Source organism: Accipiter gentilis, chromosome 14 (genome assembly GCF_929443795.1).
Source record: "Accipiter gentilis chromosome 14, bAccGen1.1, whole genome shotgun sequence".
Taxonomy (NCBI): domain Eukaryota; kingdom Metazoa; phylum Chordata; class Aves; order Accipitriformes; family Accipitridae; genus Astur; species Astur gentilis.
In genome coordinates, this window is record NC_064893.1 from 1,343,319 (window position 1) to 1,369,566 (window position 26,248).

The 26,248-nt window shown below is 38.6% G+C and overlaps 3 protein-coding genes across 7 annotated transcripts in view; 1 reads left to right on the top strand and 2 right to left on the bottom strand.

Annotated features, from left to right (window-relative positions):
- Positions 1-7,658, top strand: part of ANO10 (anoctamin 10) — a 132,696-nt gene extending 125,038 nt beyond the window's left edge. For all 3 annotated transcript variants that reach the window (XM_049817298.1, XM_049817300.1, XM_049817301.1), the window contains one exon: positions 5,033-7,658. In XM_049817298.1, the coding sequence (XP_049673255.1) occupies positions 5,033-5,039 (7 nt within the window). In that variant the 3' untranslated portion in view covers positions 5,040-7,658. The remainder of the gene's footprint in view (positions 1-5,032) is intronic.
- Positions 1-26,248, bottom strand: part of ZNRF2 (zinc and ring finger 2) — a 568,219-nt gene that overhangs the window by 173,750 nt on the left and 368,221 nt on the right. The gene's annotated exons all lie outside the window — the stretch shown is intronic.
- SNRK (SNF related kinase) overlaps positions 11,315-26,248 on the bottom strand; it is a 41,087-nt gene continuing 26,153 nt past the window's right edge. For both annotated transcript variants that reach the window (XM_049817296.1, XM_049817297.1), the window contains exons 4-7: positions 23,901-24,042; positions 21,139-21,351; positions 19,897-20,031; positions 11,315-15,202 (exon numbers count right to left, since the gene is read on the bottom strand). In XM_049817296.1, the coding sequence (XP_049673253.1) occupies positions 13,984-15,202; positions 19,897-20,031; positions 21,139-21,351; positions 23,901-24,042 (1,709 nt within the window). In that variant the 3' untranslated portion in view covers positions 11,315-13,983. The remainder of the gene's footprint in view (positions 15,203-19,896; positions 20,032-21,138; positions 21,352-23,900; positions 24,043-26,248) is intronic.

The following is a 26,248-nucleotide window of genomic DNA, read 5'->3' on the forward strand; positions in this document are numbered from 1 at the left end:
TATCTACATGTCTGTTCTTCGTATATGCAAACATATGTGTTCATTGAGTATTCATATGGAAAAGCACCAAACCAGTGAGTCATTAACTCCCGGTTTCATTGATTTTCACTTTTAAATGCTTTTTATTTTTATAAAATTGTTTTCCTCGGGTTGTGGTTGAATTGTCAGTTGGTGTTAACACATACAGTAGTAAAATTAAAAGTAGTTAGAGGCTGGCTTACCAAGACCAAGCATAACTGGAAAATAACCGCATTCTAAGCATTCGATGCAGACCTCAGCAAGTACAAGAAATCAACATTAAACAGACAGCCAGAAGTGAGGAATGCAAAGACTGTTAGCCACCTGATAAAATGTTGGCTGTCCCATAGAAACCATATAGGAAAGTTGAGGGTGTTGGATTAGATTGTGAGTGTGTGTGAAATGAGCACTGGTAACAGCAAAAATGCAGGGTTATCTCTGTCATCCTCCCATACAGAAAGAAGGTCACAGATGGATTTGCAAGATAGGGGTTGTGAAAGGCAGCGCGTGCTTCTCAGCCGCAGGGGCAGAATGAAACTCCGTGCTGGGGCATACAGTGTCCTTGCTCAAAGCAGCCCTACTGCACAGAGCAAGGTGAAAAGCATCTCATCGTCTGTGAGCTCTGGGCAGAGGGTTTGAAAATGAAGGTGGGTCACAGTTCTCCTCTTGCCATGCAGAAGGGACCTGGATTTCCAGTGAGGCTGTGGCTTGAACAAAGCCCTAGCGCTGCCAGTGGCAAATCCCTTGGCAACTCAACTGGTTTTGCTTTAGTCGAGGTCTGTGGTGTTACTGTTTATTTCTGTTACTTAGTGTTTGTAGGTATTTCTTTTACTTGGGTATATTAAGTAGCATTGTTTGTAGCACTAAATCACAAGATCAGACTTCTGTAGACCCTCTAACTGGAGAGTTACCAGTTGTTGATAACTACAGTCCATACCCTGTATACTAAAATTTGTGTTCTGGTTGTGAACACCAAAGGAAGTAGCCTGATTTCCAGGCTTGCTATGCAACTGTATTTGTGTTGTGAAAGTATCTGTAATGTTATATAGAAGTGCTTTTAGGAAATCTAATGTTGAAATGTAGTGAAATCTAATTAAGTGGTAAAGCCTATTTGTAAACCACATTGAAGAATTTTTGCTATTTCTACTGAAAGTACTGTCTAATTATATTATGTGCGCTTTACAAAGAAATTTAAACTTAATAAAATGGAAATAGCAAATCTATTGAATTACAGCAGATAAATATTTAGGGCACTTCCTAACAGTAGAGTTTTATAATAAACTACACTATAGCCCCACTATTATAAACTAATATTAGTTTAAACATATGCTTCACTTATGTATCGCATGCGTAGGCTACTGTTGCTAAGTGCACTGCATAAAACAGACCATTGAGTTGGTACAGCCACGCAGCCGGAGAGAGACGTGATCCCAAGTGCTGTGCAGAGCCAGGCCTAGCTTGTTAGGGAGCAGGACTGTGTGATCAATTGTCATGCACCAGCCACCTCTTTTGCAAAACAGAGGCATAAACCTTTCACTAGTAACTCTCAGCTGATAATAAATGAAGAATGGTTTCTTGAGCCAACTCATTTCTCAACTATGCCTCTGGTTAGTTTATAGAGGCTTTTACTACCCTCAACTGAGCATTGCTTTTATTTGTCATTAGGTATCTAGTAGGTTTGAAAAGTAGATTGAGAAGTTTTTAATACCTCTTTTTTCTGTATTTTTAAAATACTACTTAAAACTTACAAAGAAATGTCTTTTTGATGGAAGAGTAGTTAACTCAGTCCCACAGGTTTGCCAGTGAGCCTGTTGGGGCCATAAGGGGAAAGGTGATCTTAAAATGTACTTTGTCAGTTCCTTTTGTCAGTATCAGAAAAAAAAAAATACACTCTCTTTCCCATAGGTTTTCCTAGAGAAATATTTTCCCAGTAAAAAGGAACATTTCCTTTCACAGTAAAAGAAAAGAAAATTAAAAAATTCTTCAGCCTGAACTTGGCCAAGAATTTCACTGTCTAATGATGCCACCACATATTGCTTGCCAAAGTGATAGCTCTTAGGGGAGCCTAGTGCTGCCAGGTACTGCAAAATATGTTTTTGGTATTAGAAATTATAAAGAAGAAATGAAACATGCAGCTCTTGGGGTTCTTACGTTGCTTATGATTCATTTCCTGAAATGCGTAAGTGACTGCATTTGGACTGGTTTTGCCCAGGCTGTGTGTGCCATGGCAGCATGTGAAGCTATTTTAAGAGTTTTTTCTACTCGCTGGTCCACTGAAGAAGCTCGGAAATTTGTTTGTTTGTCATATATTTTAAATATACTAGCATAAGATTGCCAGCATAAGAGAATACCAGCCTAAGATTAGCTCAGTTAAAATTAAGGAGGGCCTTCAAAAATAAATGACAGTAGTCCCACTTGTACAGAATTTTTGGACAGATTACCATCTAGTCACCATTAGTAGTCATATGCTTGGTTTTCTTCCAGACTTTGGCAAGCCCTGCAGAAATCAGAGAGTAAAAATACCTTTCCAGTATTCTACATTCCTCATCAATCCCCATATAATTACAACAACACTCAGAATTTAAGAAATCATTCTAAAAATAAGAGAATAAGGTTTGAATTTGATGAATCCTAAAGTGAACTAAGTTGCTGTCTTCTGTATCTTTTTAATGTTTTTACAATAAGTGTAGAAGTCACTTTAATTAAGATGCTGTAGTTTTATACAGACATTTATTTAAATAAGTGAATCAGGATGCAGAAGAGGAATCTGTATTCCAGCATTTAGCTATGGCTTTTTTTCTACATAGTTGCTATGGAGAACCATATAAATATTTGTATCACAAACTTATTTTACTTCCCTTATAGATGGCATGGCAATACAGATAAAAATGGTAAAGAAGAGTTATTGTAGGTGGGGTTTATCATGCGGAGTAATGTTTTGGAATGGGTTCAGGCACAGACTAGCAGCAAAGGGAAGTTAGAAGGTGCTGCATTAAAGCAATCTGACATCTTTATGTTACGGGGTAGAAATTGAATGAAAGTGTCCATTGTATTTGCAGTTTCCTCTTTTCCAATTTTTTTTTTAATAGCATTATTAGGTATTTGTCTTTCTACTAGCCCGTATGTACTAGGCCATTTGTATAAAATCAAACATAAGAATAAAAGAAAGAACTTTAAATTTAAGGAACTTAAGCATGTGTCCATAGCACCCACTGGATGGATGATATGTAAAATACACAACTGCTTAGGAGTTGGAAGCTGCATAAAATAATTTCTTCATGTGATCACTCACATTTTTCATGTTCAGCTCTTTTCTTTCCTTGTCTGCCAAATTGCCTTGAAGGTGGCAGTCATGCTGGACACCAGCCTATGGCCTCCTGAATTCCAGCAGTGCTGTGCATCTCCTTGCCTTTGCTCCTCACCCTGTCCTTTGGGCTGGTCTCCATCTGTTCTCCTTCCTTGGACTGTTGTCTCTTGGTCATCTTCTTTGGGAACTTACATCTCTGTGATTATTTCTTAGTATACGAGGGTGGCTTCCAGCCTTCCAGACATTGAAAGACCCCTAGCTGATAACCCCAGGTGATGTGTGAGAGACGCTTTTGGCACAGTTTAAACTCCTCACTTACTGCTTCTTACTGTTAATTCTGTGTTATGAAACATCCTCTTTAACAGGAAGCTTCAAAGAGTGGCTCTGGTTTCTTTTACTTAGTAGATATTTTCAACGCCTGGAATTGTTATTTTCGTTTCACATTGAGATCTCTCTGGTGACATCCTAAGATAACGAAAACAAAAATGGTTAACAACAGGATTGGAAATAACATGTATCACCATAGCAGTCTGCTACCTCTATCTTATATCACAGGATGTTTTCGTTCAATTCAATAGCCAAAAAAAATATGGGCAATACAGAAGTTCCGAATAACAGTTACAGCTTAACATTCATGCAATGGGAAATTGGGGCAGCATTGTGTCAGTAGTTCATTGACCTTTTAGGATCCCTTAAAAACTTAAAAGGCTAAATGACTTTATGATTTTTCTAAAAATAAAAAACCCCTCTACAGTATCAAAGACTTCACGGTGAACTAAAATACTGCATCTGTAAAGAATGTACCTTAAAGATGTGCATACCACTTGGCCAGTAGGTAGATTGTCCCATGGACTAAGGAAATTGCATTTGTGTCTTCAGAATGAATATCTGCTATAACAAGGAATAATTAATAATTTTTTTAAAATTCCCTTTGTGGCTGAGATTCTGATATCACAGTCCTTCACTGTGCTGAGCATTTTGCTTATCTGAAGTTATCTCAAAGAACTATCCTGTATTTTAATAAATAAATCTGTGATTCAGAGATAAGGATTCTTAATTCCAGCCTGGTATTGATGCCTTCCTAAATGGAAGAGGGGATTTCCAGCAAAGCCCATCAGCTGTACCTGTCTGTGCTTACTGCCATTGTTTTAGGTAACAGCCAGTGCTGCCAAAGAGCACACAGGCATGACCAGAGATAGAGGGGTCGGGGATTTCCAGGAGCAGCGATGGCAATGCCAGCTTAGACGGTGCACTGTCACGAGCACAGTTATTGCCCAGGAGTGGCAGAAGACAGTTCCAATACAACAGTAATTTCCCCCAGCTTTTAATTTTGCCCTTCTTACAGCAGTTCCCCCTGGTCATGAGTCTGAGGGAGAAGGCTTTTTTTCTGTATCTGTTGGGCCCAGTAATTTCAGCATAAGGCATTACTCATCACAAAAAGAATTAATTAACATACAAATTGCATCATCATTTACTGAGTCTTTTGGTGGAGAAAGCAATACCTCTGTTAAAACTGTGTCATTTGGAAAAGTCAGGCATAACAGACTTGAGTTTTTAACTACCAAAGCTTGAGTTAATTTTTTTGGTGTCGCTTTATTACTCGGTTGGATTCAGAAGTGTCCTCCTTTCAGATTTTGCTGTTTTGTGTTAATTCGTCATGCTAGCACTGCACTTAGTGTACCTTTTCTTTTTTCCCTTCTCTCACAGCAAATGAAGCTTGCGGCTGAGTCACTGAAGGAGTAAACATGAAGGAATGAGGATGACTAAAGCAGTCACATGTGAATGCAATGTAGGCACTTCTTGAGCGTTTGTTTATGATGATGATGATGTGTAGCTCTCAGAGTGTGCACTCTACCATCTATTCAGTAGGTGGCACCTGCTTATATGATACTTGGTAAATATTCTTTGTCTGACACTGTAAAAAAAGATATTTTCTCCTGCTCTCTTGCTTTCTTATATGCAACTGTTCATGAAGTTAACACCAAATAACACTCCAGCTTATGCTAGGTCTGGTTGAAATCTGCCAGACTCACTGTGCTGCAAGTGATTGAAAACAGATCCTGTGAGTAAGCATCCAGAAGCTAACAAGAGTTTTCAGCTGCAACTTTGTTAAAGAAAAAAATAGAAGGTAGACTGGTATTTAATTCACAGTTGACAGTCCCCTTTGGGCTTATTGCCCCTTTTGTTCCTTTATTACAATAGCTTATCAGTCCTGTATTATTTCAAAGACTTGCTTATTAGCTACTCTTTGCACATAGCAAATTAAGTATTTTATGGATTGCGTAATGAAATACATGGTTGTTCCCTATATGATCTGAGAACTAGTTAAATATTATAAAGTATGCATTATATACTCCTGTGTGCTAGTTATTTAAATAAGCCCCAGCTACAGTCTGTTCAAAAGCTGGGTAAAAAGCATTCAGTAAGAGGCAGATTGCTGATCAGTAATTTATGAAGTGTATTTATTTTTCAGTTTACATTAGATTTTGGTATCACTTCCTTGGATCTCAAAACTGCAGTATTGTATGAATGGATCTTCTGGTTAAATGAACTGATAGTAACAGATCAATTAAACCTGATACTCGATATACCAGTACTCGTGTATGTAGTGAATATCTGATTTTTTTTTTCTTGCATTTCACAAAAAGGTAGGAGCATTTCATTGTTTTCTGACAGTAGTAGGACCAAAATCTACAGTGTTTGTTCCTGTGACCTTGAGACAGTTTATTTTCTCCTGCTGTGACCTTCATCTTTGGTAGATGTAACTTATCTATATTTGATACTTGCTGGAATTCTGTCTGGAAAAATCTGTTATTACAATAATTAAGGTATTTGCCTACTTTGCACATTCCAGATTTCTGCCACAGGGCCCCCACAGCAGAGTAATAGAACTAAGCCAAAATAATGTATTCTGCCTGGAATTTAAAATTAACATTTCTCAAACTCTATGAGCGTGACCCAGTAAGAAACGACTCTGTTCCCTTGGGAAGAGGAGCAAAAAACTGTGCTACAGCTGCTGTCTCTGTTCTTGTTTCTCTCACTGCGCGTCCCCCACACTGCTGCTATTTCAGGGGTATCTCACAGGCTGCTGCTGTTTCACAGCCTGTTCCTGAGGTGGCGGTTGCAGGGTTGTGGCTGCACAAGCTCTGCCCTGAGCAGCCAGCAGGGATCTCTGAGGGGAGCATGTCTCCTTTCCTGTGGTGCTGTAGAGATCCCCAAACCAAAGCTTTTTTGAGGAGGGGACTACCACATACCCCATGAAAGCTCCCCAGCTTTGCAGTTTCTTGCCCACTTTGATCTGAAGTAGCTCCTGTTTAAGTTTTACTTGTGCTGCCTAGTCAGTGCTTTTGAGTGAACAGTTCAGAAGAAACATCTGTGGGAGGGGTTCCTGGTGGAACATGTTCTTGTGAGCTTGTCACTGCCATTTTGAAGGGATTCTGCTGGTCTGCTAATTTGTGCTGGTTTGTGAGCATAAAGTTGGTGTGTTTGTTTTGCTGATGGCAACTGTATCAGGTGTCTGGAATAATTTTCTAAGATGGGTTAGCAAAGGAATCGAGTCATGTCTCAACTGTGATCATGTGAAAAAAATAAGTAGACTTCTGCAAAACTGATGTTGTGCTTGTCCTTGTGGTCCTTTCATTCTCCTGTTTTCTGTAGACTAACAGGAAAATCTCTAGTAAGGTTTAAGTACCTGGTGACATAAGTAATGTTAGCTGTTGCCCTTGCCTTGGGCAAATCTTTCACTTCTGCTTAGTTCCCTTACCTATAAATGGGGGTAATACTGTTCTTTAGGTGGATTCTCCACCTAAAGCTAGTAGGTATGGAGGAATTGTGACCTTCCATTGTGTGAGTAAGAAGTAGGGGAATCCTTTGTTTAATAGGGATTAGAGTTTGTTCTAGATACTGGGAGAACTCTTGTTTTAGCATCACAAATGCTATGCTACAGTCATGACAGAGAGTGTTTCTGTCCTAAAGAGCATACACTTTAGCTTGCTATGTTACCTGTATATTGCCAAGTAATACTTTGTCACCGGACTGAAATTTAGCTCCTATTCCTCTGTATGCTGTTCTTTGCCCTTGTACTGGGGGAGTGCTGTGTTTAAAACATACTGTTTTAATGCTGGGATTTGGTTTGGTTTTTGGTTTCTTACATTCATGATGTCATCTATTGTCATTTCTCATTTGAGAGAAAAAATGTTTCTGTCTATGTTTCTGAATGTCTTTGTATTGTTTTCTTTCTGCTGTAAGTGCATCTGTAAAAATTGTGGGATGCTAGGGACGAAGCTTACTGACAAAAATCTGTTGTCAGATGAAAATATGAGAATAAATAAGATCCTTAGGAGTAACTGCCATTCACAAGCTGTGTAATCTGTATGTCTGTTCCTAGTCTGGGTAACTGTGTCCCCCAGGCACACGGGAGTGGAGACTTTACTTTCCCATTGTTCTCAGGCCACCCCCCAGCACAGAGCTGACATACAAGGCCAGGTCCAGTTTTCTCAACGTGCAGTTGAGAAGGGCAGAGTGGGCTACAGGGGAAAGGGGCAGGTGCACTGAAGTGGAAGGAAACGAAGGCACCTAGATCAGAGGCATCTGGTTGCTAGTGTCTTCTGTCTCCTTCCTCGGGGTCAGCAAGCAGTTTGTGTACAGCGATAGCGGAAGCTGCAGCTCGGGCCCTTCAGGCAAATAGTGGTGGGTTCACGCAGGGGTTGTGGAAAGCGCGAATGGCCTGGTTTATGAGAGTAAAGCTCATGCTCTGCCTGCGTTCCCACTACAGGCAGCGAGTCCGTCCCTGGAGGTTCATGGCATGGTCCATTACCCAACTAGAAAGACCCTTAGACCTCAGAGACAGCCTTGGCTCTGGACCTTTCAGGAGTGCAGGCAAACAGCCTTAGGTGTGCGGCAGTTCTTCCAGTGCCTGAGCCTAAGAAATAAGTTCATCTCTGGTCTCAAGCTTTAGGGAGGAACCTAGGATGAGTCTTAGAGGCATCCTGTGTGGGAAGTCAACTGTGTGGGAGTAGCCTGTACCTATCTGTAAGGATTGAATTTTACACATCACCTTAGCAGCAGTGGTAACAACCAAGACAACTGTTTTTAAGGAAAATTTACTCATCAGTTCTCTCATCAGGTGTGTTGTGAGCCACAGGTCTAATTGTGTAGCCCAGAGGGATCTGCTGACTCAGGATCTCTACTGTACTTGCTGGACTGCAGCAGCTCCCATGAACTTAAGGACAGTGGAAGAGGAAAACATGGGAATCGTTACAATGAGGAGAGGTTCCTCTGTAAGCAGGCAAGCAATTCTGGGTATTTTTGCTTACCTCGACCAGAGGGAATCTATCTCGAATCTCATTTAGGAGGACTTGCACTGACCGAGAGTTTACTTCCTTATTCAGATAAGCAAAGCCAGTGGGAACCATGCCTCTTACCGCCAAGCGCTTTCTTCAGGAAAGCTCTCCCATCCATGCCTCCTCCAAGAGTTGGAGGGGTGAGTGCCAGCATCAGGCTGGAGCTGACAGCAGAGGCTGGTGACTCACCTGTCAGCCCTGAAGACTGATGCCCTTAGAGAGGAGGGATCTCTCTGCACCCTGCTGCTCGATATAAAACGCAGTGGTGATGGCATCTGTCATCATTGGTGTGATGAGGGTGATCCTGGGTACCGTGTAAGAGCGCTCATCAGCCCTTCCTGCTAGCTCCCGCATCTGCAGCACTGAGCTGAACCTCTCCCAGGCCTTGGGCACTGAAGCAGAGTGTGTGCAGCACACAAGAGCCCAGAGAGAAAAACAGATCCTTCCCTCCTGCCTCCCCCAGCCCTGTATTTCTCAAGAGAGAGTAGTGAGGGGGAAGAAGTTGCACAAGCGTTTGCTGAAATTAATTGCTAAGGAGATCTGACATGACATGTCTGAGAGCCTAGTGCAGTCCTTACAAAAACCCCATGCTTTTCAAGTTAAGTAAGTCCTCTAAACTTGCATTTTTCATATAACATAAGTCTTCTACCATCTGGGAAAGTAAATAGAGATCATCCTTTTTTCCCCCTAGTACAATAGAGTTCACTTCGTCACTAATTCAGGGTTCTTGACTTCTAGAAATTGATGTCATTTGTAATACACACAGATAGGCCAAATTGTTACAAATAATTAAAATGTAAGCTCAAAAAAAACCCAGTAGCCAGAGCGTCTGCTTCAAGAAGGGAGCAGGCTAAAACAGCCACAGAGACATTGCCCTGGAGAAGGGCTGCCTGGCTGTCACTCAAAACACTGTACTGACATGACTTCAGTGAGGGAACCTCGCTGGCTTCAGTCAGTAGGCAACTAAACGAGTGAGTCACTGTTACACTTTCCCAAGTACAGTCATGTCAAGGTGTTATTACTCAAACACCTTTTATTGAAAGCAAGTCATAATCTGGAATTTGCAACAGACAGATCTGTTTGATCCATCCACATATAAACTTAACCATCAGAAAGGCTGTTGGGGTGGCTCGGTTGTCTCTAATGTTTGGGATGTGCCAGGCTGTCCCTGTTCTCTGTTTATTGCCAGCCATCCACATTGGAATTTCTCGATATCTGGCTAGCCCATTTCTTTGAAAATTCATATAAAAAAATCGGACCTGTGAGTACCGAGATGTTATTGCTGGGCTTTGATGTCTTAAGAAAGAGGAGGGTAGTACCAGATTTGTAACACTGTTCCTCACTCAGGCATGGTCACAGCTCCCCCTGCCCTGCCAAGTTCTTTGGCTGTTTCTTGCCTGCTACTGGATTTCAGCTTAGGTATTTCAGCTGTTCTCTTCCTTCTGTACCAACATACATAGGTACTTTTAGAGTAAATGTTCAGGAGCAGATGTTTTTCCAGCACATGGCAGTCTAAACACTGCCATGTGGGACAGACTTGTAAGATGTACTCTGTGAAGCAGCTGCAGTAAACACATGGAATTAACTCCCGGAATGCTGTTACTTGTGACAGCAGCACCAGAGCAGAGCATGCAGAGCTGTGGCTTGCACTGTGGTTTTAGATCTTGGGCGGTTTGGGTGGCAATAGCTTTTTCTTAAGGTGCCCAGCTTTTGGTGTAGTCAGCATGCTCCAGTCCCCACTTGGTGATGTGTATCAGTGCTGATGCTGACATTTTTTATTTTGTTTTCACTATTACCCATTTTACATTGCAAAGAAGAATAGAACTGGGTTAGGTTTGGATGAAAAACATTCAATCTATACTGGTGAACCTTCCAACTCACATACAGACACCTTCACAAGAACAACAAAAAAATTTACTAGTTTACACACCACCTATGCAGAATTGCAAACAGGTATACAACCAGTTGTTTCATCTAACAAGAAAAACCTGAGACAAGTAAAGCACCTTACTTTCCCCAAGAGTTACAGCAGGGCTGGGTGAGGTGTCCCTCCCATGACTGTAGCGGACAGAGGTGTGGCCAAGATAAGACTCATCTGACTGACTTGGGCACATGCACAGCAAATATTTTAACTGAGATTGAGATCCATTGTATTCTGTATCCCAGAGCTGCCAGACACCAGCTGCCAGAACAGCACTGGGTTTGCTCAGATGGTAAACCGGACAAGTGTATCATCAAAAGCATCCTCTAGTTGAACAGCAGCTTATAAAGTTCACTAAACCACTTAAATTAGTCGAAGTTCTGCCCAAAACCCAGCAACCTCAACCTTTAAACAAAAAGCTATTCTAGTGGATGACAACTTTTAAGCCCAAATGAACAAGTTTGATCTATGCAAGAGAATGCCTGGAAGTCTGCAAACCAACATGCATCCACACACAACGTTGTATTTTTTCAAGGCAACCAAGCTTACATTTCTACTGCTTTCTATTTTAATTTATTACTCAGCACGGGCTGCAGCACAGAGAACGCACACCCAGCAAGCGTGTCTCCAGAAGCTCTGGCCTCCGCTGTGCTGCAGCATGGGGACGGGGCCAGGAGCCTGTGCCACCCTTACACAGTGAACACCAGGAGTAACAAGCCGCATTGACATGCAAATCATAGGTTATGCATCAATCAAGATATCACTTTTATTAACTGGATTTTCCATTTCTGTCACACACCATGAATGTTTATACAATGAAAAAGCCAAACATTGCTGGAAGCAATAAGATCAGCTGATATTTCTGTACCCTCTTAACACACACACATGGATTCTTTCGTGGTGAGAAAATTTTATATTTCTGTTGATTAATTCTGTTTATTTATACTGCTACTCTTAAAATTGTGTCAAGATTGTCACATCTTAAATACAGATTAAGTTGCTAGAGGTACATTTTTTATATATATATATTTATATACACACATACAGAAAAATACAAGACTAGTTGTTTTTCCACAATATTTAATTTATACACTACTGTAACTATATGCAACTTTTAAAGACACGTTAAGGGGTACAAGAAACTGTTTACTTGCTCTAAATAGTTTGGTCCAATATTATCTTAATGTAGTGGTTATTCTCGCCCTTCCTTTTACATGACAACATAATACAACATACACCACATGCACAATCATTCACCTGTCAACAGATGGAGAAAGGACACCACTCAGGCTAACATTTGTACACCCAAAGGTTCAACCAACCACACACAACTATAAGGCTATGATACAACTATGCAGCATAAATGGTCAACACTGCTGTTCTAAAGTGAGCACCATATATACAGTTGTATATAAAAACATTGGAAACAAAATACACCTGGGGTTAGTTAAAAGGTGCCATTCCAAGGCTGTACATAATATCAGGAAAGAGTATTTACACTACTTGGAAAAAAGCTGCAACAAATAAATTTATTGCCAATGCCCTTTATAAACTTGTCTCCTACTTGGATGTTACGCTCACTGTCTGTGAACCACACATCTCATTTCTGGCCCTTGGTAAGATCCCTGCTCAAAAATTTCAAATCAAATATGTTCTATGGCTTCACCCACACATCTATTCTTGTAGCTTTTGATTTATAAATATCATGCTGACTAAACTGCAACTAGAGTTTAAAACTTAAAGAAGGAAAACACTTATCATTTGCCTTGTTTAGAAAGCAGAATGTAAAATCCCCGACTAGGCTAGCCAGTAAGAATACCCCATGCAATTTAGACTCTCTTAGTAAAGTCCTTCACTCATCAAGAAGAGCTGTCATGAGCTGTAGAAATTATGACCAAGCATAACGCCACTCTTTGGTGCTCTGCTCACTCTGCGGTGGACATGAAACGCATTGTATTTGACCATTCTGCACATGTTACAAGATGCTCAACAGTGTAAACTCCTCCTAGACAGCCAATGTCTGCCCAGGGTGCTGCTACATAATACCACCAGTTTCACTAGCATTGCTTAGAAGACCCAGTGCACAGCATGAAAAAATAAAACATTCTTGCCCTTCCCAAAACTAGGAATCTGCAATATATTTTATTCTAGATAATAAAATTCCACAAAGTTAATTCATCTGGTCAAAAGTATCCTTTCGTACAGAAATACTCTAAATCAAGACCTTGCCACGGTAATGGGAAACCCGACAGAAAGGCTAAAAGCTGTAAAATAAATACTTTCCTATATGCTATTTTAAATTGACTTCATGAAAAAAGCATTATTACTGAGGGAAAATAAGTGGTGTACATGTGGGGAACAGCAGTATTTTAAGTCTTAAAAAGAGTAATAATGAGAAAAATGCAAATGACAATAACAATTTCCATTTGAATCCAATTACCTAAAGGTTTTCCATCCCTTATTGCCTTTTGAAGTTTCAGGGAGGGGAGGAAAGGATAGGGGAGAAGGTTTACAAGGTAAAAACCTAAAATATTAAGTGTCATGATATACTAATAACAAAAGTAATTCATACAAATACTTTATTTTCTGCTACCATGTAAAAACTCAGAAGTAGACTTAATAATTTACCTTTGTTATATTAAAAAAGAAGATTGTCTGCTTGTAATATTAACATATTTCTATGGGAGAAAGCTGCCTTACAAATCTACTTGCCTTTTTTAAAAAAAAAAAAAAAGAAAAAAGAAAACTGCCTCTAGCAAAACAAGATCTTTTCAGTTTGATTTTTGAGCCACAACTTTATCCATATTATAGCTTAAGACAAACAGGTGTGGGTTTAAAATCATATTTCAAGATCACTAATTTTCAGTGCATCTTTGCTTTGTACAAGCCTTGGAACATCTGAAAGCTCCCTGAAGAGTTTTCAGCATCAAAACATTATTGCTTTGGTTCTGTTTCAGACACATAGAAGTATGCCACATATCACATATTTTAGTTATCACATAAGGTCAGAACAAGAATTAACATTTCACAAGCAAACAAAAGCTTCTCTCTCTAGTTTAAGTGCAGAACATGAAACTTCTAAGTGCTCCATTTACATTAGGATCCAGACATTTATTTTAATTTAATCCAGATCTTCCATAGTAAAATTATAAATGTAAAAATTACACAATAAAATAGTTTTGTTGAAAAAGAAAAACATATCGGCTAGCAGCATGCAAAGACCATGCATTGTCATACCATCAAGCAAACACAAAATTAAAGTGTAATAAATAACTGCTCAAAGCCCACTTAAAAATCTTAAGACAATAAAAGGGGGTCTGTGACAAGGTGTGCACAGCTCTGAACAGGAAGAATGATGCTGTCAAGTAGATCAAGCGATTAAAGTCGGGTCGTTGTCAAATGACATGACAGCAACTGGTCTGACTGGAGGTACACAGCAGCCCCTCCTTTGGGTTCCGCTGAATATTCACAGATATCGTCTTTTCACAGAGAGGTAGTTGTAGCACATTGTTTTTCAAGTTCCTGTTCTTTATGCGTTCCAATTCATTTGCTGTGTCTGACATTTGGTCAGAAAAAAACTTTAGGTTGCCCAACGATGAAGCCTCATTTGTGCTTCCGCTGGAACTTATACACATTTTCCATGTTGACTTCTCCTGTACTTTTACACTGGAAAAGGACAGATTGTTTTGAGGATCAATAATGTATTTAGTGCTGCTGTGAATCTGTGAACCTAGGCAAAGGCTCATTAACTTCAGGCTTTCAACCAGTTCCCCTGCACTTCTAGACGATAGCTGCATTGAATTCCCGGATCCAGCGCATCTCCGAGTGGAACCTGAAGTGTTGTTGGTGCTACCGCTGGAGCTACCGGAGGGACTCCCCCCACCTTTGTTGTTATCACTTGGGCTCGTTTTGTCTACCCCTCCGTTTCCATTACTTGGTTTGCTTTGTCCACCACCATCTCCTTGGCTGCCAGGTGGCCCTTCGCTGCTATCCCGTCTATGCCAAGAATAAGTAAACCCACTATCTTTGTCTAGGCGTCTCCTACTTTCCGAGTCATCATCGCTTGTTTCTGAGCTACTGCAACTAGAGCCCCGTCCCTGGCTTTTCCTCCTGTGATAGCGTTTATGCACTGTGCTAGGTGAAGCAATATTCATTTTTAACCTGCTGAGCTTTGGGGGTAAGTTCTCATCCATGTCGAACTCATCATCTGACTCGCCCTCCTCAAAGATTTGATTGAGGACTGGTGCACTCTTTCTTGAAGTAAGACGATTTGTAACTGAAGGCTTACGGCGCAGAACAACTTGAGTAGAAAGAGAAATAGGTTTCTTATCTTCTTCATCCTCCTCTTCATCTTCCTCTACTCTGAATAAGCACTTGCGGCCACTTTTAGTGGGTTTTAAGCTCACCGATGGGACTGCTGAAAGTGCCGGTCCAGCTAATTCAGGGATATCTTCTTTCTTTGCTGAATCGCCAAGGGCCTTGCTTCTGTGGCCATTGAGAACATTCTCAGCCGTGCGAGCCGGTGACTGAGGAACAGTTGCATGGGAGAGAGGAGAAGCTGTAAGGTCATCCTCCAGATCTTGGGGTACATCGATTTTTGTTGGCCATGACTGCCTACATAAACAATTATAAAGGATAAAAGAAAAGTTAAATCATGGCAAGCATTTCCGAATATGTAAGAAAACATAAGATCTGCACAACAGAAGCACAAGTACTATCACACAGTTTGGCCTGCTGGGTGGCATGTTTGTAAGTAACAGTACTGAGTAACTGAAGAAACAGAAGCATTCTCGGAGAATGTGCATTCATTTAGAAATGCTGTTATTTGAGAGGAAGATCATATATACAAAAGCATAGTTTAGAAATTTTGTTGGTTACTGTCAAATGAAATCTTAATTCATTTTCTGAGAGCGGTGAAATCTTAAGCAATAAAAAACTGTAAATAATTGCGTCTCAGAGAAAATAATCTGAAGTAGGTATAGAACCACCAGTACCTAGAGGAAGATACAAGCTGACTCAAGCATACCTTAAATAAGATAGTATTGCAAATTACTTTTAATCTAAAGCTTCTGTTATTTTTTCCCAGTATTCTTAATATAAAAATTAGGTTAGAATTAACATGAGCGAGACTGAAAAGTTGAGTCAGAAGAAACATTCTCTCATTTTCAGTAAGTCTCATTAAGACTAAGCTCTATTCTACAAAATCCCCTTTAATTTTAAACACACATGAATTGAGATCATACATTTATTTGTCCTTAGCTGAGCAATGGACTAATACAGCTGCATGAATTCAGGACTCAAGCTGCTTAAGAATATGACACTTGACTAAACTGCAAATCCAAGTTCAAAATATATGACTGTGTACTAGCATTGGCTCAAATCAAAATCAAAGTAACACTTGAGTGTAAATCAGTTTTACAGTTAGCATCTGATGCATTATCGCCAGTATCTAAGCTAGTACCTAGTGATTTGTATTTTACAATATATATTAGGATTTAAAGTAATTTTCCCATAATGCACACCAAATAAACTAAGAACAAAGACTGTCAGTCTTTATTCCCTCTCTGTATTTTGAAAGCCTAATCCAAGACCAACACCTTAACACTGAATAATTCTTCAATTGCTTCACTCGGCATAAGCCCCATATTTCTTGTGGAGACCAAGAAATTTTTTCTAACCTCTCAAAGAGTTAATTTTTAATTTAAAAAAGTTTGCCAGTCATTTAACTTGACATAACTAAAATACTCTTAACATACTGCATGAAAAGCTGTAGTAGAGACCTCTCTTCACATATGGATAGCATTACAAGACATTCCCAACCGTATTTTGGGTGTGCCAAAACAAAGGGCTGTAGCCCAGTTGAAAAGCAACGCGTAGGAGGAAAGTGGGAAAGGAAGCAGAGAATATTTCGCACCAAGCGTGACCCCAGATACCTGCTTGGACAGCCTGCGTACGAAAACGGAAGGATCATACCAACTTCCTGATCTCTGCTGTGTTAAGAGGTCAAGCTGAAGAAACAAGGAAAGCTCGCACACCTCTTTGCTATTCTTACTCTAAACGTGTTCTTTTTAAGGTTTAAAGTTAATGGAAGCACCTACACTAGGACTGCATTTGCTCAAGGCTCCCTCTGTAACAGCTGGATAGAAAAGGATCCTGAAGTGTGAGATGCCTGTCTACACAGGTAACAATTGACAACTATCTTCCCAATTGTATGAACTTTGAAGAAGAGTACTTTATTAAAGCCAGCATTAAACTCAACAAGCCTAACTGCAGACTTTCTTTGAAGTGCTAGTTTCAGTTTTGCTTAACAAACCAGCGATACAAAGATCCACCACAATCCGCTTAGGACCTGGCTGCCAACACACCTGTGCACGCCTGTGTAGTCCATTCCCTAGGAGGAGCTGCACAGGCTCCTTTCCTGTCTCCTTGGGCACTGGGAGCTGCTGGTGCCCTCCCACCAGTTTCCCTCCAGTGAGGGGCTCTGCCTCAAGGGAGGCCACACAACCAGCAGCTCCGACCCAAGCTGTCCAGACAAGAAGCGGAGCCCAAGCTGTGGTCCTCCTTGGTTTGACACTGGCATCCTCCCTTAGGCCCCAGCTGGACTCCAGAAACACTGGGAACCACTGACCTAGTTTTCTGATGACTTGTGCTATGCTGGGTATTTTAAACACAAAAAAACTGTCTGTGATTAACAAATAGGACTTAAATAAATTAGAAACATCAACTACAAAAGTGACAGAAAACGAAGATCTAAATCTTTCAAGAATTTACCATGCTTTAAGAACAGACTGGTTTGTCAGCAAAAAAAGGAAGAGAGTTCTGTGGCTGTCACAATAAAGGGTAAATACAGTATCTAACAGTACTGTAGTTTCCAGGCAATAAACCTCCCCACTACAGTATGTTTATCTCTTAGAGCAGCCCATGTTTGCATCCCTTCCCCCCCACCTCCCCTCCAATCCCAGCAGGCCTGAGGGGAGAGTGAGACAGAAGGGAAGCTCCAGGTTGCAAGTAATTTAAAATAAAAATATTTTGAAGTCTTAAAATCAAAGTAATGCAGTACTTTGTTGTCTCTTCCATGAGGTCATTCTATATAAATACTTTGAATTTAGAACCACCATGAAGACAAGGAATAGCTAGCTACCCGAGACCATTATGGGCAAGAGTTCCTGAGTTTATGCAGATGCCCTTTGTCATGATTCATACTCATAAGGCAGGCTTTAAGTAGTACATTCAACTTTACAAATTCATATCAAGATTTAGATGGAATGAACTTGTTTGCTCCAGTTCCTCATATAACTGGAGCAGCTCTTCTACTGCAAGAGCAACACTGATGCAGAGAAAAAACAATTTAAAAGCAGACTTTGTAGTTTTAGAATTTTCATTTGAGGTTTTCATTTCATGCTCTGCTTGGATTTCTTTTTCAAAAGAAATTGACAGAAAAAAAGAGGATGGTCCATTAAGAGAACTGCAGAGTGAAAGTTACAGTATTACCCTTGAAGAGACCCAAGCTCTGTAACACCAAGCTCCAGGCCATTTAGGTTCTGCAGGCAACCCTTAGCTGCCTGCAACAATAACTCTTTGAAAGTACTTGTAACCACACAACATAAAATTTCCTATATAAGTGACCATTGAGTGAATGACCTTTTAAATACAGCAATAAAGTTTCAGTCTACTCTAGTACACAACACAGGCTGCAGTCTCATCTGGAGATGACAAAGATGTTGAGAACCACTGTAAGGTTCAGAGAGAAATAACTCATTATTCAGGTAGATGGAATGGTGTTCAGAACGGACTCCTTTAAAAGCCTCCAAAATCTCAGCCTAAATCCAAGGTAACAACCAATGGAGATGATGTATCTTTAACCTATTTACCAAAGTGCATGCCCTTAATTTATAACTTATCCATTTTTTTCCTAGATTGAAATTGAGGTAGTAGTATCTGAGTTTTGTCAATCAGGCCAAGGAAAATATAGATATGCAGCAGAAGGACACCATAGCATTTATGTCCCTATTATCATTCCTATTAAATGATTTCCCATGTGACCTTGCATGAAAGTTGCACAAAGAAACCTTTGGAATGAAAAAGCTATTTTGTCTTTTTCTCCAAATCCTACAGACAGATTAACAACACTGAAGGTAGGCAGCAACTCTAAACATCAGCACAAGCACTTAATATTCTTCTCTCATTAAGAGATTAGCTACCAACAATTGTTATTATTGCTAATAATAGTTACCAATAATATTTTGCCAAAACCTAAAAGGCAAATTTTGAAGAGACTGGAGGTTAGAAAACAAAAATTAATGGAAATGCCTCAGCACAACCTCCGTCTTCACTATAAAGTTTGTCAAGATGGGCCAATAAAGATTTTTTTTCAATACCAGCAGATTCCTAGTTGTAGTCTAACACTTAACTCATGAAATTAAAAACAAAATATTTAAGAAAAATAAGTGTTCAAAACACGTATCCTCCAACATCAATGTGTGGGTAGAAACTATACTATTCACCTTGTGTTTGTTTTGTTAAAGCATATGCCACTGTAACTGAAAATATGGGATGCTTTGCTAACTGGTTGCAGAGCAAATGAACTGGTTGAACATAGCAATACCAGCTAGATGCCAGAATCCCACTTCCCCCTTTAGTTTTACTGTGTCACAAGCTGAAGCTTTGAAAAATCTCAGGGAACCTTACTATGGGGTTTTTTTAAATCATGTTTTTGTCAAACTAAAAAAAAAAATTAAAAAAATAAAACATATTGCCGTATCTTTAAATGGGTGATTAAAGCAATTAATTCAGTTTTCCTTAGACAACAGGCATATCAACTGATATTAAAAAGAACACAACCTACAGATGTTTGCTCTAAGCTTGATTTAGGGGATGTTCAACCCATTTAAAAAAAAAAAAATCAAAGCTAACTGCTAAACCTATCAAATTCAGAATGATTTCTCATTCACAATTAATTCCCCATCAACATGTTTATGGATTATGCAACTAATTTTTTTCCAGGGATTTATGTACACAATTTGTATGAGGAACTGAAGGTCAATGAACATGCCCTTTCCTAGCAGGTGTGAAAACTTACTACTTCAGATACAGCCTTCACATTGGTTAGGCATTTCCTGAAAATGGTAGGAATTGAAAATATTATTGGCAACTGATTTCTGAAAGCTTCTGAAGCATCCACAGCACTTTAAAGACATTTAGAATTTGCAATGAATAAGTATTTTACTGTTTTTTAAAAAGAAGTACTTGAGCAATTCAATAATATTCTCATTAAGCCAGCTTAAAAATTTAGATTCCTAAATTCTCACCTGAACTGAGCTTTGATGTTGCTAGGGCTTGCAGATCTGGTCTGAATTTCTTTCTCTTGTTTTTCTCGCAGAATCCTTTCAGCTAGTAAGAAGTAAGTAGCAGTGATGTGATTGTATTTGTTAGTTTCCAATGCCCTAAGAAAAGTACAAAAGATGAAATAAACCATACATCAATGGTTTTCTGAAAACTGGACCTGCATCTCGCACAACTTGCTGTAATTCTCATAGCAGGAAGAACGCCTGAAAGCAGAACTATGTATTTTTGATGTTTGGACAAGCATGTCTTGGTTTTATATAAAATAAAGAGCCAACAAGTCTAGTAATTTCAACTATAGTTGGATGAGGACATCCTCAGAATATCATTAAAAAAATTAAAGAATTCTTACTTTACTGAACATTCTTTAAATGATAAAATTGTATTTCATTAATATTATGCACCAGTGATGGGCTTTCCCAGTGGCACATACAACCACAAAGCACTAATATTTGTTTACGCAACAACTGGAGGAAAAATGTTCATTATTTTAAGGCTGTCGCATTAAGTTTACAGTAAAATTAAATTCATAAGGTAGTAAGCATCATTCAGACATTCTAACAGAAAGGATGCCACTGTTAGACAGCTAAAAGCTTAAGAAGCAAGACTGCTGCTTACCCCCCCCCCCCCCCCCGCCAATGGTAAGCTAGTAACAGTTTTTCTAGCTTAAGCGCAAGTAGAAAAAATAATTGTAAGTCCTCTTTCAATTTTGGAAATATTTTAGAAATTTGGGAGTTTTAATCTATTAAAAGAAACTATGTAGCTTTCTAGCAAGCTCACTCAGTGACAGTTACTATTTTGCATTATATAGATAAAAGGAATAATATTTTAAATTAACAAAGATTCAGGTATACTGGAAATGTACTAAGCGAAAAATGCTAGAATTTATCACCTCCAAATATGCATGAGAGATGAAACACAAATAAAAGCATGGATTGCAAAGTAGTTTAAATTTACTTAAGATGGCAAACTACCACAGGAATCAAACACTGTTCCAACACATTTTCTTGGAAGTTTTTCCTAAGGTTGGGTCTACTTAAGTATTTCTCATCCTAGAATATCCCATCACAGAGCAAGACTGTAATGCTTTATTTGTTAACTGAAAGGCCTGATATTTAAACACTGGAGTACCCAGGTTCTCATGACATTCTTTAATCAAAAATGACAGATGCACAAAACAAACTGCATATAGAAAATTTACAACTTACTCCACTATTGTATCTCGGTCTGCAATATCACCAAGAACCATGCGTTGTATTATACTGTTGTGTTCCTCCTCAGACAGATTTTTATATGACACAAGAGGAATATTGTACTTTGTTGCAGGCGATGGGTCAACTCCTTGAAGCCACGCATGGTTTTCAATCTCTTCCAAAGATGCCCTTCGCTTTGGGTCTCTCTGCAACATCCGCGTAATTAGACTGTGAATAAAAAATAAATCTAAACAAAATGCACTCACATGTTTAAAAAGCAGCCATTGTAAGAGCAACACTAGGAAAAAATTTTCTGTTATTGGTCCACATAGATCTTTAGAAGTCTCTACAGTAAACAAATGTGATGGGAAATAATTCATTCTCAAATACATTCCAAATATTGCTGAACTGAAACAAACAATTTACTTATTAAAAACTATAAATATCATAAACACTCCAGTTTTCATTCACTATGCTGAGATTCCTAACCTGATTTTGCTAGTTTGTTTTTAATAGGTCTTAAAGGGCAACTGTCACAGATGGCCTAGGCTGGTCTGTAAAGTAATAGAAGTATAATTTTCTATTATTGCTGCTGTCAACAAGAATGCGGAATGGCAAGATAAGTAGAAATACTTTATTCTAAAATAGCTATTAGACATTCGATTCTTCAGTGTCCCTGAAAGAACACTGATCTGTTCTATCCATAGAGGGAAAAAAAACCCAAAACAAAACACTATCTGGGATGAAGTGACAAACCGACTAATGGGTTGATACTGAGTGTTTACAAATGCCTGAAAGGAAGTGCATAAATTCCCCAAATAAACAGAGAAAGACGACTTGATTAGCATAGCACATCTCTGTTCACTTACTAGACAAGAAAAATTCTTGGAGAAGGTATTTTTGGCTTTGCACAACAAACAGAACATTTATATACAGTTTTGGTGCCAAGGTTTCAATGAAAATTTATTGCTCCAACATGTGGAACGAAAGTTCTGTGGTTTTCACATAATGCTTTTTATTGCACTAACTATACTACACCATGCAACTTCAAACTGCAAGGCCACGCAAATCACAAAGGTAGTCACAATTTATTTGTATTTTTTAGTGTAAGATGATGTATGGAATTAAAAATGGAGGTTAATTCAGACTTCTTAAAACTCTACTGTAAAAAAAGAATGTCACATACATACTTAGTAGCTGTGGTCTCTGCCTTTACCAAAAGGAAAAGCGGGATGAGACATGGGAGCCCTGATTTTCTTTGCTTTTGTTAACATGACAGAAAGGGAACAAACTATATACTTCATCTGATTTTTTTAAACTACACCTGTAGTAAAACCACACGAATGTACCACATGTGCCTCCTGCTTTAAGCTTGCTTATGCAAACCACCAAGAATGCTTTTACTCCAGGCAGGAAGTTTAAACATTCCCAGAGTCTTTTCCCTAAGAAAACCTAACCTATAGAGGACTTGGGTAACTGATCATACATTGTTGATGCATCATGTAGAAAAAAATAGATCTACTTGGGCCTATAAGCAAATTAGCATTAGCCAATATATTAAGCAAAAGGCTGCAAAAAATTAAGTTTCCTGGCTTCAGCACAGCATGCTGTGCTGTCTCAAGAGATTTATTTGATACAATTCACTGATAAAAGCTCTCTTTTAAACCTCTTCCTGTATTGCATTTTAAAACTCTTCCTGTATGTAAAGCTCTTCAAGCTGTTGAGAGCACCGATAGCAGCTTTTCCATGTTACTGGAAATGCTAGACACTAATGACAAGACATGAAAACCAGCTATGGCATCATGTTCTGCATTAGATTCCTGGACCATACAGACAACAGGTGAAGAGAGGAGCAGTCATTATGACCACAGCTATAAAATTTCATTCTGTGTCAAATAACAGAATCCTAGATGCTGCCATAGTTTTTTGACTGGACCAAATGCATTTTTCAAGCATTTATAAAGGCATCTGGACTTTCATATTGAAAATTTAAAGATAGTCTATTGCAGATTCAAGAACCCCGCCAAATATTGTAAAATACTCTAAGTGATACAACTGGGGTATATATTAAAAGGAATGAAGAGGTCATTAACCAATACGGAAATATGGAAAATATTGGAACATATAAAAAAAAATAAAAAAGCTGCAGTGAACACTGCAGAAAAACAACACATCAAAATGACTCATGATTCCTAAGTGGCATATGGTATTTGCAGACAGAATATTTTTCTCCCTTGATTGCCTGGAATGTTGATTGGGAGTTGCAATTTCAGTAGGAGATGAGCAAAACTTGTTGTGATATCCTCAGGTTTTAGCAACTTTGTTTTGAACAGAAACATAACATTACCTTTTTAACCCCTGCCACAAAATACTCTCAGCAACACTTTGTAATTTGTGCAGCAAGAGTGGTGGCCAAAGTCAGGCAGTGGTGAGAAGCTTCTTTAATCATTTATAAAATGCATGACAATTGAGACACATGAAAGATACATTGTGTAAAATCAAAATGAAGTTTCACACAAGTGTGGGAAAAACCTATTAGCAAAAAACCATCATGGGATTAATCTTTAGTAAGAAGAGACAGAAAGAATAAAAAAAATGCAATACTGAAACTACTCAATCGATGTGAAGAAATACTAACAACTAAGGAAAAGCAGTCAGCATAATATCTTATTAACAGGCAAGGAATATTCCACACGCTGATATGGTGTGGGGAACTCCTAAAGGTAATGAGAATCCACTTCTACGAATGCTTCCAAGTTCTTTAGTACTCTACTTACTCTTTACATTCTTTGGACACATGAGGTGGCACTGTGTATTTGCAATCCATTATCATAGTCAGTGTTTCACTGTCATTTGCTTCTTGAAATGGTGGTTGTCCACAAACCAACATGAAGAGGATGACCCCTAAACTCCATATATCTGTAAATATATAGTACATATTTTAAAATAATAACTGTTGAAGAAACAGACATAATTATCATCAAAACCAAGAAATATTCTTGAGATACATACTGGAGTTATTACTGCACTCTCGATTATGAGCATTACTTACGGAATTTGCAATTCCACTTAAGTACAAAATACAGCTGTTTCATTGTTTGAGAGCTTTTATAGTTTTACAGGAAAAAAGAATCAGAATTAATGACTTCAAGGATGCATAACAGTTTGAGATGCATAACACCTTTGACAGCAAAGTATTAGATAAAGCTGAAAATAATCTGGTCACTCAGAAGACAAGAATTCATTACCCTTTTCTTCATAGGTAGGCACATATTATTAAAGAGATTTGTATTCAAAGCACGTTCCTTTTTGAAGGACTACCATAAACTGTTCTTAATAGTGTTTACATGTTACTCTATGAAGTAGAGAAATTACAAAGAAAGTCACTTATTTCAAGGAGACTGAACTAGTTATGTTTTTCCTTTAGTAGTGTTGCTTTAAAAAATTCTTTGCTACCTCTAATAGTAAATAATAAATTACATCATTTAAGTAAAACTACCTTCTTACACCAATCATACTACAGAGTGTGGGGTGTTTTTTTTTTTTTAAATATCCAAACATAACAGTGATCTCTACTATGCCATGGGAGACTTCTTGTTTCCTTCTAATTCCTGTTTGTGTAAAATAAAAAACATTTAACAACTTTCTTGTTCCCCAATAAAATGACATACCAAGAGACAAAAAAGAAGCACTGCTGGGCATGAAGCCCTTTAGTTGGTTTCTATTTACTGTAAAAGCTAATATTTAGTTCAAATCTTTATTAAGAGTTTACCTAGAACAAAATACTTCACAAGTCTCACTGCATTCAATACAGAAAGCTTAAGTATTGAAAAATATTATATTTCATATTGCATAAAAATAAGTAAATAACTCCAATATATGCTTAGAGAAAAGGCCATGCTCTTAATCTTCAGCTACAGCTGCATGCTCTGGAAATTTCAGTGGCAATTTAGGGTCTTACACCCTAGCATTTCACAGATCTCTACCCAGTAAAACCAAACAAACAGCTGAGCTGAGAGAAATAACGAAAAGAGGGGAGAGCAGCTGGCAGTGGTCCTAAGAAGCAGAGCAACCAGCTCTGTCCTGGCAGAGTTTGCAAGAGGGAACCACACTAAGTTACCTACCCAACTGCATCTTGCTTTCTGTAGCCTACTCAAAATACTTGACGTGCATTTAAAGCTGAAGGATGGCTACAATTTTATTTAATAATGTAAATCACACACATTGATCCCTAGAACAATCACTCATTTTGCTAGTTACAACCCATTCTTCATATGGCTTAGCTGACAGAGGAACAGAAACATTACATGGCAATTTTCTTTAGAGCTTTAATTTGTAGTAAGTGTATGCTATTAACTCAGACAATTATTTGATTTCTGTTATGCTTACTAGGGCTTCAATCCTGTAGGTATTGAACATTTTAAGGCCAGTACACCATATCATGTATACCTGCAAATTCAGCATGACTATTCACATATTTAAGATTCAGTATGTGTGTTAATACTTTGATAGACTGATGCCAGAAAGCTGAATGTTTTGGAATATAGGATTTTAAAAAGCCTCACAAGACAGAGAGGTACCTAGGAAATACACCTTTAATTTTGTGAAGCTACTTACATCTTTGTCCTACTATTTAGTTTGAAAGCAGCCAAAAAGTTTTGGTGCATTATCTCTCTCACCATGCAACAGATTATAAAACCTCATTTTTTGCAAGCACGTAAAACACGTGAATTCATGCATTTCTGTTAACAGTCATATTTTAGAAATCAATATTCTTCCTAGATTTTTAACTTTGCCTAAACTCTATTGTGTGACACGATCTATCCTCGTATTCTGGTCGATACTCCCCCAGCAATAAAATGCTTCATGTATCCTTTCAACATGAAGTATTTTAGAAGAGTCCATGTAGCAGCTTATTGTAGGTGTTTATTTGAGAAAATGAAAGCATGACACAGCACAGCAAAAACTAAAATAACGTTGATAGTGTGAACGCACAGAACTTGAATGCTCCATTTAAACCAGCACAGGGTTGCCTTAGCTCAGCTACAAAACAAAATTATTTTTCACTCCTCACACCAAACAGTGTAAAGGACGGTAAGTGTGAAGGAAGTGGTAAAAAAAGCTG